Here is a 13413-nt window from a genome sequence, read left to right on the forward strand (position 1 = left end):
GCTGATGCCTACCAAATGAGCACAGAAAATACAGTGACAGTGTTGCACAGAGAATGGGAAGACCATCAACATTTTAAATGAAAGATTACTGGGATTACTAGACAGAAAGAATGGCACATGGAAAATAATGTCTGTTGACATTGTCCGTTGTAAAATACTAGGCCCTAACACAGAATTTGAAAATCAGAACAGTCTGATGTTCACATTCTCTGGCATGCAGTAGATCCAGTTTCCACAATTTGTTTCCCTTCCGTGTAGTGTAATCGATGTGAAATGCTCAAAACATTCAGTTCTACTTTATCGTGGCTGTGCGCAGAACACAGTGACTAGCAGAGGTCACCCAGAGAATAACTACAGTACTTACAGTACCAACAGAGTTTGTAATGACTGAATATTAATAATGAGTATTGGAGATGGAGAAAATGTCACCGATAGTATGCAAACAGGATGGTGAGTTAAAAATCTAATTTCAAAGTTTGCCAGAAATTACCACTATTGACAGGTAGTTTTTCATAGACAACTTGTTATCATGATGTTATCACCTCAGAAAACTGCTTGAGGCATTGTCTGAGCATAGACATTTGAATCTAATACTTGTAATTAATGCAATAAAACACACTATTTGTCTGTAAGCTGTGTAGATTTAGTACTATTTTGTTTGTTCACATTTGTGTGATTTATGTTACACTCGCACAAGTTTATTTATTCATCTTTCTGAAACATTTTGTGTCTTTCTCCAATCCTGTAAGAGCTGCAGATTATTGTTCTTGGGTCCAACCGGTCTGGCAAGACTGCAACGATAAACACAGTCCTGGGAGTTGGAGCGTATCACCAGGGGGAAGGAGCAACACACTCCGTCAAGAGAGAAGGCGTGGTTGTGGGCAGGAAGATGACTTTGATTGACACTCCTGGATGGTGGAGGTTTTTTTCTGCCACCCAAACCACAGAGTACATCAAACGTGAGCTTGTGCTGAGCACCTCCCTCTGTCCACCCGGACCCCATGCCTTCCTCCTGGTGGTCAACCTCGACAATCAGTTTACTGAAAATGAACAGTCTTCAGCAGTGGAACACTGTGAGCTCCTGGGTGCAAACATCTGGGAGCATACCATTGTCTTGTTCACCAAGGGGGATTTATTGACAGACAAAACCATTGAGGAGCGTATCAGGAACAAGGATGAAACCCTTGAGTGGTTGGTGAGAACGTGTGGATACAGATATCAGGTATTCGACAACAAAACCAAATGTGATGATCAATCTCAAGTCAAAAGACTTTTCGATAAGATCGATGAACTGATAGCCAGTAACCATCGCCATCCCTATGAGGTTGACCACATCAAACTGAAACATATTGAAGAGGCAAAGAAGACTGATAAGGAACAAGGACTGATATACAAGCAGAGAGTTACACAACAAAGAAGGAAAATCAAGACACATGGTAACTCATAAAAAGGGACATTATGGAGTTAAAGTTCAATGTAATGTTACATGTAATTATATAATAATTTCTATTTTTGTCCCACAGGAGAGGTGCTCCCTCTACCTGAAATAAGAATGTTACTGGTTGGATTTGTGATCTCTGGGAAGAGTTATGCAGGAAATATCATCCTAAATGGGGATCATTTTACCCCTGGGAAAGTGACTGAGAAGGCTGAGAGCAGACAAAGCAAAGTTTTTGGCCGAAATCTCACAGTGGTCGACACACCTGGGTGGTGGAAGTTCCTCCCGACTAAGTACACTCCTGGACAGGTTAAGTCAGAGTTAGGGAGAGGAGTAGAACTTTGCGGGAAGTACCCTCACGCTTTCGTCCTCACTTTGCCGGTAGAGGTGTCGTTCCATGAGGAGCAAAGACGTATAGTTCAAGAAACATTGGAGAAGTACTTGGGAGAAGATGTCTGGAGACACACCATAGTTCTGTTCACGTGGGGGAAACTGCTGAAAGACACCACCATAGAGGAGGTCATCGAGAGTGAGGGCAAAGCTCTGCAGTGGCTCGTCCAGAAGTGCGGAAACAGATATCACGTCTTTGGTGAGAGAGCGCAGGGTAGCAACCAGGTTGATGAGCTGCTGGAGAAGATTGCAGAGATGGTGGCAGGGAATTGTGTGCATTCCCCTATGATGGCCCCTCAAACAAACATAGAAACAAAGGCCAAAAGCCACAAGGACGACAATGATGTTTCATGCACAGATGATGTTAGTAATGCACTGTACAGAGAATGGTTGGGACGAGATGAGAAGATGATTAAGGAGGTCCGGAAGAAGTGGGACGCTGTTACGGCAGCATGCAAACAAAAAACAAACAGAAGCATGGAAAAACCAGTTGAATGTGAGTTTGTGATTTGTGAATTCACATTAATGTCTATTCATAAATATTTTAGTTTCACTTAATAATATACAGTACTTGTTCTGAATTAGTTCAAGGACAACCACAATCCATGGACACTATCAGCCATAGTGAAACCTTCCAGGAAAATCCTTCTTCCAGTAAGTATTTACATGCAATAAAATGGCATGATTTTACAAAACGTTGTTTTAAAATGGACAAAAAAAATCTACATCAGTAATAAATAGCTAAGTAGTCTTGCAATCGACATATGTCTTAATTACAACACTTACAAGCATTTAAATGTGAGTATGCAAAAAGATATTCCAGAATACCTGTACTGTAATTGCCAGCATATTAATTGAGGTTTATACATTGATTTTGCTAAATTTCTTCAGCAATGTGGTTAATACACAGGGGTGGGCTACACATGGGAATGCATTTCTGTACTTCATTCTTCTTTCTGATTAAAGCCTGATCTGTTACAGATTCATTGGTCTATTGAGCACTGCAGTTAATGCACAGATGTGGTCAATACACTGTTTTGTCTTTTTTAATTTGCATAAAACACCGTCCTGAGATTTATACAATATGCGGCTAATCTATACACCACTATTTTGGTTGTACTGTACTCCTACAGAGATTTTTTATTTATTAATATTTTTACTATTTTTATACAATATCTACCTATCTATCTATCTATCTATCTATCTACTCCTCTAGGTACACTTACAAAAGATGAACTGCAGAATGATAAGAATGACCAGAGCATCCAAAGACAGCAGTCAGATGATGAGACGCTTGCAAGTCATTTGAAAGATCTGCTGGATTATGAATGGAGACGGCGGGACTTCATAGTCAACGAGACTGTCCGTGAAGCAGTAAAGGAACTTAAACTTGGTGAGTAAGCATGATCATAGACACCAAAATAGTGTGGATGCTGGCAAGAATTCATACCCTGAAATAATAAATAATCTTTACAGAAAAATTACACATATCACAAGACACAACAGTATACAGCTGGTATTCTGTCTATAATGGAGTGGAATGGAACTTTCTAAGTGTCTCAACTTTTGACTGGTAGTGTGTATACGTATATATTATGTACTTACATAATTGCAAAAGGGTTCTCCAATGTTTTCTGTTAGCCTTTTAAAATGATATCAGATTAGTAAACAGAATGTGCATGTTCGAGTCGAGAACCCTTTTGCAATTATGTACTGGTTGTGTGTGTGTATCAGTGTTGTGCGGTCCGCCCGGTCACCTGCGGTTATGAGTCATAAAAAAAATATTTTAATGATATTTGGGTCATTTGCGGGCGATCAGTTAAAATTAATTAAATGTATATATATATTTTTTTTAAATACTTAAAGTACAGTAGGCTATCACGACAAGACCTAATGACAAGTCGCTCAGTAAAATAATGCTGATGCTGCCATCTGCCCACGTTAAACTTTTAGCCTACATGAGCAGGTGCCTGCAGGAATAAATGGTATGGTACACAGACTACACAGCCATATCTACCGGTATGTATAGGCCATATAGGTTTGCTTCGTGCATGCATAAAAGTTACTTTAGTTCGTTGTGTCTCTCTTTAAACAGTGTATGTGCTTCAGTAAAGCTTTGTACTTCATTCAGCCAACCAGTTCTTATGCTAACGTTTTGACCAGCAATGTATCTCTCTTGCCTACCTTGCTGCCTTCACCATTTCTGTTTTCGAAAGAGTTTTAGTTTGTTTTACAGAAATGGCCTACTGTCACACTGCATGGTAGGCTATAACAAAAAGCGCACATTTTGTAAAGCGGGTCAGATCACGGGTCGGGTATAATTTTGTCCTAATTAATATTCGCGGTCCGAGTTGCCGTCGGGTTGATAAAAATATTGGGCGAGCTCGGGCCGCTTGTGACCAAACCCGTGCAACACTGGTGTGTATATATGTGTGTGTGTGTGTGTGTGTGTGTGTGTGTGTGTGAGTGTGTGTGTTTGTGTGTGTGTGTGTGTGTGTGTGTGTGTGTGTGTACAGCAATGAACACATTTAAAGGCTTACTTTCTATGTAACCCTTAAACAATACAATTATTATAAGAAATGTCAAGATTGTATCATTAAACTTGATGAGAAGAGAGAAGTCCTTCTCCTTTCTTTCATAAATGTTCCCAGAAAGTTCATCTGAGCCAGATCCAAAGGAGCTGAGGGAATCCAGGGACAAAGTCGTGGACTGGTTACTGAAAAGCTCTGGCTATGGTTCCTACATGAGTGGCTCCCAAGACCTTTTAAACATCGATGACAAAGACGGCTCAGATTAAAAACACAGTACTGCATTGTATGTAATCACTAATGCATAATTGGCTATAGTTGGCTATTGTCATGCTAGGTGAGGAAAGTCCTAACTGGAATGGATTTAAAGTTTTTATTTTACAGTTGCACAGTTTAAAAAAAAAAAAAAAGTTAAACGTTAAAGGTTGTTTTAAGGACATGTTTGTGCATGTCCACAGCCAGCCACTCTGAAACAGTCAACGGCTATTCAAAACGAGCCAGAAAGTTGAGACAGGACCCATTGTCAACATTTCATTCATCCAAAACAAACCAGAAAAGGGACTCAAAGTGCTAAATACCGGAATTATACTTTAACGTATCAATCCGGGGATACTTGTAGAATAAGATGTGTGTTTATATGTCATGCCACAAATTATTTTAAGAGTTAAAATTACCTGGAAAACAGCCTAATTGCTGTTACGGACTGATACCATTGCCAGTACTGGGTGAGCGGTATTGGATGCTCATATACTTGTTCTCATACTTATAAGAAATGCTCGAATACCATACCATGGCAACATCATGTGAATAAACAGAAGTTTTTCTTTTTCTTTTTTATGTTTTTGGAAATGTTATATTCTCTTTTATATTTCATGTTGTAACGACCAGAATGCATTTGATGAAAATAAAACTTCAAATTCATTGCACTCATTGCAGATGGTTGTTATTTTATAGTGGAGACACTATTGGTACTTGGTAAAGGCAAGTTGTACATAGTCTTGTCTTTGACCCAGTTATGTCAGCCATTTAATATGCCATGGCTGTTCCTTCTTGCTTGTTGACTGACTGTGACAAAACAGCTTGCCTGCTGTTACTGTAATATTCCTGAGGGTGACAGCAAAGGGCCATTTATATAACATTCCCTCTTGGAAAGCTATGGCCATTCAGAGAATAAAAAGGTGCCCATTATGTTTGGTACAACTGTGTGTAGATCTTTATGTTATAGTGTTGTGCTCTCTCACTGCTCAAGACATCAACATCACAGCACAGGTCTCTGCACTAATTGGCTGTTCGCTACTTTTCACATGAACAGTGAATGGTGAATAGGCACGTCTGTCAAGTCAAGTCAAGTCAGTTTTATTTAGTATAGCGCATTTAACATGCACAGAGTGCAACCCAAAGCGCTCCACATACAAGACATTGACACAAAACAAAAGACAATAAGACAAAAAATGCCAGACGGAGCGGCGTAGTCGCCAGGGTAGCCTACCCTTGACACCACATGAAAAAAACATTTAAAAAGTAACAAACACAAAAGATGCCGGACGGAGCGGCGTAGTCGCCAGCGTTCCCGTGACACTAAGACATACAAGACAAACAACACAGCAAATTGAAAATAAATAAATAAAATAATAATAATCATGTTAAAATTAGTCCAATTTTTATTATATATATATTATGTGATTTATGTGGAAATATATATTTTTGCAAAAAAAGTTTAAGTGTGATGAGAACAGTTTTTTCCCCTCTCACTTTCCCTCCGAGTTGGAGGGGCCAGTAACATGGCGGTATGCATTTATAAAATACACAGTTTTTTTTTTTTTTTCATTTTATTTCGGTGAGGCTTATTTCATTAAAATAATTCCAATGTCTGTTTCTGCAAACAAAAAATCTCAAAAGACTCTCAGCTCAAGTTTGATGGAAAACACAGTCTGTTGTCAAAATGGATCAACAGAGAATTCACTTATTGATGAATCTTAAAATTACTTTTCCACTGCATGGTATCAGCTCAACTCGCCTCGACTCTACTCGCTTTTTTTGGTTTTCCACCTCCGTTGAGGTTCCAAGCAAGCTGAGGCGATACCAAAAGGTGACGTGAAAGTATTGCAGGTTACTGATTGGTCGCTATTGACATTGCTGTGTTCTGGAAAAGACAAAAAAAAGAAATAAAAAGAAACCTCAGCCATACTTTACAGTGCTAGCACGATAAGCAGCACGTTAACGTAACACAGTCTAGGTCTGCAAATTGTTATTCCCAACATGTGCGTTAATTCAAATGGCGGTAGAGTTTCTGTTGGATGACAGTATTCCAAGACTACTGTAGGCTCCACTGAGACATGGGTTGTAGTTCCTGTGTAAAGGGGAGTAGAGGCAGAACGAACACCAGAGATCACTGGCTGATGTGGCCAGTGTCATTTTATTATGCATGTTTATCATTTTGAATTTCATGTCTTGAGCTTGTTTTGACCTGCTGCTGACAGACATGCTGCATATCCAGTTTCCTTGTTCCTTTCTCTCTGTTGTACTCTTGTTGATGCCTCTTGGGAAGAGGTCATATTACTCTGTACCAATTGAGCACAGAAAATACAGTGTCTGTAGTTGCACGGAGAATTGGGAGACCATTAACATTTTAAATGAAAGATTATTTGGATTACTAGACAGAAAGAAAGGCACATGAAAAACAAAGTCTGTTGGCATTGTCTGTTGTAAAATACTAGGCCCTAACACAGCATTTGAAAATCAGAACAGTCTGATGTTATCATTAGCCTAATAACATTCTCTGGCATGCAGTATATCCAGTTTCCACAATTAGTTTTCCTTCCGTGTAGTGTCATCGATGTGAAATGCTTAACACTTTCAGTTCTACTTTATTGTGAACACAGAACGCAGTGACTAGCGGAGGTCACCCAGAGAATAACTACAGTATGTACAGTTTGTAATGACTGAATATTGATACTGAGTATTGGAGATTACTGGAGAAAATGGCACAGATGGTATGCAAACAGGATGGTGAGTTAAAAAGTTTGCCAGAAATTACCACTATTGACAGGTAAAATGTTTCATAGACAACTTGTTATCATGTCACCTGAAAAATCACCTGATAGTGATACTTTTAATTAATGTAGCAAAACACACCATTTGTCTGTAAGATGTGTAGATTTAGTACCTGTTTGCTTGTTCACATTTGTGTGATTCATGTAACACTCCCACAAGTTTATTTATTCATCTTTCTGAAACATTTTGTGTCTTTCTCCAAACCTGTAAGAGCTGCAGATTATTGTTCTTGGGTACAACCGGTCTGGCAAGACCGCAACGATAAACACATTCCTGGGAGTCGGATCGTCCGATCAGTTGGAAGGAGCAACACACTCTGTCAAGAGAGAGGGCGTGGTTGAGGGTAGGAAGGTGAATTTGATTGACACTCCAGGATGGTGGAAGCTTTATTCCGCTACCCAAACCGCAGAGCACATCAAACGTGAGCTTGTGCTGACCACCTCCCTCTGCCCACCACGGCCCCACGCTTTTCTCCTGGTGGTCGAACTGGACAGTCCATTCACTGAAATCGAATATACGTCAGTGGTGGAACACTGTGAGCTCTTGGGTGCAAACATATGGGAGCATACTATTGTCTTGTTCACCAAGGGGGATTTATTGACAGACAAAACCATTGAGGAGCGCATCAAGAGCAAGGAGGAAAAGCTTGAGTGGCTGGTAGGGAGATGTGGAGGCAGATATCATGTCTTTGACAACAAGACCAAATGTGATGATCAATCTCAAGTCAAAACACTTTTGGATAAACTAGATGAACTGATCGCCAGTGACCATCACCGTCCCTTTGAGATTGACCACATCAAACTGAAACATATTGAAGAGGCAAAGAAGGCTGATAAGGAACGAGGACTAATATACAAGGAGAGGATCTTAGAAGAGAGACAGAGAATCAAAACAAATGGTAGGTAGACTCTCCTAACTCTTGTAGTTTCGTGGTGGTATGCCACGGTCAAGTTTTGAGTCCCAGTCAGGCAAAACCCAACAAGCAATTTCTTCATGAACTAAACCTATTGTGTGATGTGGTGGAGCATTGAGCTAGCCTGGGTGTTCCCATGCTGCCTTGCGCGCGATTTGATTCACGCTGCTAAGGCAGCCTGGAGACCATGGAGCAAATTTTCGCCTGAAATAGGGGACCAATCACAGAACAAGGGGGAAAGCAAGACGATGATGAGCTATGCACAGACGCATTTGATAGACATCCGTGGCACCCAATAAACGGATCTTTTTTCAAATACGAGAAAATTAATGCTTGGTTCCCAGACCACGTCTCATTGAGAAGTGGTGGCGCTACCCAGGCTAGATTTGAGCTGACCCACTGAGTTTTGCTATTGGAATCGTGTTCATGGTATTAAATTAGCACAAAGATATAACATTAGCTTTAGTATAGACTTTAAACTAAAGTAGCTACTCAACTCCATGGTATTAGAATTTTATTCAGTGACATTGGAGTAAAGTTCAACATCTTTGTGAATGCATGTAGTTACCGTTCAACTCCAATATATTAGAATTGAATTTAGTGGCATTAGCCCTTTAACTGGCACACCATGATAAAAGTGATGACATTTTTTTTTTTTTTTTTTTTTATCTTGCTCTATAAGGACCCTCCCATTCAATTTCTATGAACCTCTACCAAACGGTTGAGGTGCCCGTTTATGGTAAAAGTCAGTTATATGACTTTGGCATGAGATTATTGTGTTTTACTGAAAGAAAAAAGTTGTTCCCCCAAAAAAGTGGTATTATCTTGTCCCAGAGTTTAAGAAAAATCATGTTAACAAGAAATAAACTCATTCCCACTGTACCTGCAGACCACTTAAGTAAATTTACCATTGAAATGAATGAGATTTTATGGATTTAGGTGAAGAACGTGTACACATAATACATTTTGGTCTGTATCATGAAGAGAAAACTGATTCAACTATATAAACCATACATTTTCTGAAAGCTTAGACCCTCAGGATGTGATCTAACATGACATGAGACATGTCCCACCCTCCTCATTAGTATGCAGCCCATGCATTACACATTGGGTATTGGTAAATCGGTATATGGCTGATACCTTTGGGTCTGTGCCATTTAGGAAAAACTGGTTCAACTATATAAACCATATATTTTTTGAAAGCTTAGGCCCTCACACCTCCTCATTAGTATGCTGCCCATGCATTACACATTGGGTATTGGTAAATCGGGTATATGGCTGATACCTTTAGGTCTGTGCCATTTAGGAAAAACTGGTTCAACCATATCAATCATATATTTTCTGAAAGGTTACACTCTCAGGATGTGATCTAACATGACATGAAACATGTCCCACCCTCCTCATTAGTATGCTGCCCATGCATAATCCATTTGGTATTGGTAAATTAAGCGTATGGCTGATACATTTTGGGCTGTACCATGGAGGAAAAACTAATTAAACCACCTAAACCATACATTGTCTGAAAGCATATACCCACAAGATGTGAACTGAAATGGGTTTTGACATTTCTCACCCTCCTCATGACATGATAGCCCAAAACGGTACTAGCCATATACACTATTTACCAATACCCAATGTATTATGCATGGGCAGCATACTAATAAGGAGGGTGGGACATGTCTCATATCATGTTAGATTACATCCTGAGGGTCTAAGCTTTCAGAAAATATATGGTTTATATAGTTGAATCAGTTTCCCCTTCATGGTACAGACCAAAATGTATTGAATTGCATTGAATTGCATAGCTAATAAGCCTATTTGATATATTTCATGCGTATGCATGCTTTTTAAACATATATATGCTGTGTTTACAGTAGTAGTATACATTTGAAAACAGTATATAATGGTTAATATGATTAATTCATAAACTTTGTCATGTTTTCTAGTATTATCTGACTTTTACCATAAACTGACTTATCAACCGTTTGTTTTCAAAAACTTATTTGACCATGAAAATATGTATATATTTTTAATGTAAGTTAAATAATGTGTTATTCCACTTCAGTTTAACATAATAATGAAGAAAAAAAGTCTTACTTTTGAAAACTTGGTAGATGTGACTCCAGAAAATATGGCAGAAATCGCGTAAACGAATTTCTTAAATCGCGTATGATGAGAAGGTGTGGCCTTCGACATTACAGAGGTACTGAGCAAATATTTTGTGCTTAACATGTAGTACTTAAGTGGTAGATATGGCTCCCTATGTTTAAACTCAAAACAGTTGGATTTTTTGGTAAGATATGGCGTCTTTTAAGAAGTGTGCTCTACCAAACGAAGTTCAATCTATATATTCAAGGTAATTTATGTTTGCCTTGCAGGAGAAATTCTCTCTCTGCTTGATATAAGAATGATACTAGTTGGATGGGTGCTTTGTGGGAAGAGTTATGCAGGAAATATCATCCTAAATTGGGATCATTTTACCCCTGGAAAAGTGACTGAGACAGCTAAGAGTGGACAAGGCAAAGTGTTTGGCCGAAATCTCACTGTGGTCGATACACCTGGGTGGTGGAAGTTCCTCCCAGCCAAATACACTCCAACACGAGTGAAGGCAGAACTCAGGAGAGGAGTGTCCCTGTGCGGGAAGTACCCCCAAGCTATCCTCTTGACACTGACAGTGGAAATATCATTCCACGAGGAGCGGAGACGGATGATTCAAGAAATGTTGGAGATGTACTTGGGAGAGGATGTCTGGAGACACACCATCATTCTGTTCACATGGGGACACCTGTTGAAAGACACCACCATAGAGGAGGTTATTGAGAGTGAGGGCAAATCTCTGCAGTGGCTCGTCCAGAGGTGCGGAAACAGATATCACGTCTTTAGTGAGGGAGCACAGGATAGAAGACAGGTTGAGGAGCTGCTGGAGAAGATAGAGGAGATGGTGGCAGGAAATTGTGTGTTTTGCCCTAGCGCAGAGTCTTGCATGTACACAGAAAGGAGACACCGGGTAGAAGAAAGAAATGATCCACAGACTGAAGATGCCATCGATATAGTGGACAGGGAGTGGTTGCGAACAGATAAGAATTTGATTGAGGAGGTCCAGAAGCAGTGGATTGCAGCCACTGATGCGGCACGGAAACAGAAATCTAACACAAGCAGGAATGAGCCACCTTACTGTGAGTGTGATTTTGTTAGTCATATTAAAATCTCAATCTATAACATGATGTAACTGGTTTAATTCAATAATGCTTTCTGTATTAGTGCAGGGAGAAGGGCATTCCACGGACATTGACAATTATGGAGAAACATCTCAGGATAATCCTCTCCACCGTATGTAATTTGCCGAGCAATACACACATTCAAAGAAACACCACACACTGACAGAGAAAAAAATAACTTTAAAATTTTGTTCTGTCCTTTTCATCCAGGTGGCACAGCTGACAAACCACAGAGTGAAAAGAGTGATCACAGCCTCCAAAGACAGCAGTCTGATGGTGAGATGCTTGCATTTCATTTAAAAGATCTGCTAGGAAGCGAATGGAGACGACGGGACTTCATAGTGAAGAAGCTAGTCCGTGAAGCTGTACAGGAACTTAAGCTGGGTGAGGAAACATAACATAACATATAACATAGACAAAATAGTGTGGGAGCTGGATTGATGAAATGAGAGTAACATTGAAGTCTTTCTTTCATAAATGTCCTCAGAAACTTCATCTGAGCTAGATCCGAAGGAGCTGAGGGAATCAACAGACAAAGTCGTGGGCTGGTTACTGAAAAGCTCTGGCTATTGTTCCTACATGAGTGGCTCCCAAGAGCATTTAAACGTCGATGACAAGGACTGCTCAGACTAAAAACACAGTACTGCATTGTGTGTAATCACTAATGCATTATTGGCTATAGTTGGCTATAGCCATGCTATGTGAGGACAGTCCTCTGGAATGGATTTAAAGTTTTTATTTCACTTATAAATCTGGGGACTGGGGACACTTGTAGAATAAGATGTGTGTTTATATTTCATGTTTTTTCCTACAAATTATTTAATAAAATAAAATATAGCCTATTTGCTGTAATGGACTGATACCATTTCCAACACTGGCATTTCCAACACTGGATGCTCATATACTGGTTCTCGTAATTATAAGAAATGCTCTGATACCATGGCAACATCATGTAAATAATGTGAAGCTTTATTTTTTTATGATTTTGGAAATGTCATATTTTCATGTTGTAACGGCTAGAGTGCATATGATGAAAATAAAGCTTAAAATTCATTGTGCTCATTGCAGACGGTTGTTATTCTATATTGGAGATACTATTGGTACTTGGTAAAGGCAAGTTGTACATAGACATAGTCTTTGACCCAGTTATGTCAGCCATTTAATATGCCATGGCTGTTTCTTCTTGCTTGTTGACTGACAGGAATAAAGTAAACAAGCTTGCCTGCAGTTACTGTAACATTCCTGAGGGTGACAGTAGAGGGCCATTTATATAGCATTCCCTCTTGGAAACATACAATATTTTTAACTGTATAGATCTTTATGTAATAGTGATTGTATAGTTGTAATTTAATTGATGTTATAAAATGTACACAGTCTTTCTTATGTGAGGCTTCTTCTATTAAAATAATTTCAATGTCTGCTTATGCAAACAAGAAATATATCTGACCATTTTTTTGCTGGGGTGTGGCTGGGGAAGGGTGGTGGTTAAGTACCGCCTAAATAATTCTCACTCTAAGCTGACATTAAAAGACTCTCAGCTCAAATTTGATATAGACACATAATCTGTTGTCAAAATGGATCAACAGATAATTAACTTAATGATGAAGTTAAGCGTGTTTTGAGTAAGATATAGCATGTCATTTTTATTATGAGAGATGTAATTTTTTTTATCATGGATTTACATATTGAATTACTTATTTGTTCATCAATGGGCTGATTATGAAGGACAAGGCCAGCTTTAACTTTGGGCTATGCAAAATATAGCTACCCCTAGGCTAGGGATAACGGCCGCCGAGGTGTATATGGAATTAATGGACGAGGGCGAAATTTGTTGTTATTTGTATGTCACTTTGGACAAAAGCGTCTGCCAAA

At 39.2% G+C, this 13413-nt stretch overlaps 2 protein-coding genes across 3 annotated transcripts; both read left to right on the plus strand.

Annotated features, from left to right (window-relative positions):
* Positions 1 to 274: 274 nt before the first annotated feature.
* Positions 275 to 5282, plus strand: LOC143128501 (GTPase IMAP family member 8-like). The gene is made up of 6 exons (XM_076289851.1): positions 275 to 450; positions 750 to 1436; positions 1524 to 2324; positions 2414 to 2482; positions 3045 to 3221; positions 4480 to 5282. Exons 1-6 carry the CDS (start codon positions 414 to 416, stop codon positions 4623 to 4625), a joined length of 1917 nt encoding a protein of 638 aa, XP_076145966.1. The 5' UTR covers positions 275 to 413; the 3' UTR covers positions 4626 to 5282.
* Positions 5283 to 7235: 1953 nt separating this feature from the next.
* On the plus strand, positions 7236 to 12599 carry LOC143128517 (GTPase IMAP family member 8-like). 2 transcript variants are annotated; one of them, XM_076289852.1, is made up of 6 exons: positions 7236 to 7365; positions 7622 to 8308; positions 10702 to 11499; positions 11585 to 11653; positions 11752 to 11925; positions 12029 to 12599. In XM_076289852.1, exons 1-6 carry the CDS (start codon positions 7338 to 7340, stop codon positions 12172 to 12174), a joined length of 1902 nt encoding a protein of 633 aa, XP_076145967.1. In that variant the 5' UTR covers positions 7236 to 7337; the 3' UTR covers positions 12175 to 12599. The 2 variants fall into 2 exon arrangements, with proteins under 2 accessions (XP_076145967.1, XP_076145968.1); XM_076289853.1 differs by having other exon boundaries at positions 7277 to 7365; positions 7630 to 8308.
* Positions 12600 to 13413: the final 814 nt, after the last annotated feature.

Source organism: Alosa pseudoharengus, unplaced genomic scaffold, assembly GCF_046254945.1.
Source record: "Alosa pseudoharengus isolate Yale_2024_CS ecotype anadromous, Long Island Sound unplaced genomic scaffold, YU_APseudo_1.1 YU_APseudo_1.1_scf_1, whole genome shotgun sequence".
NCBI lineage: Eukaryota > Metazoa > Chordata > Actinopteri > Clupeiformes > Clupeidae > Alosa > Alosa pseudoharengus.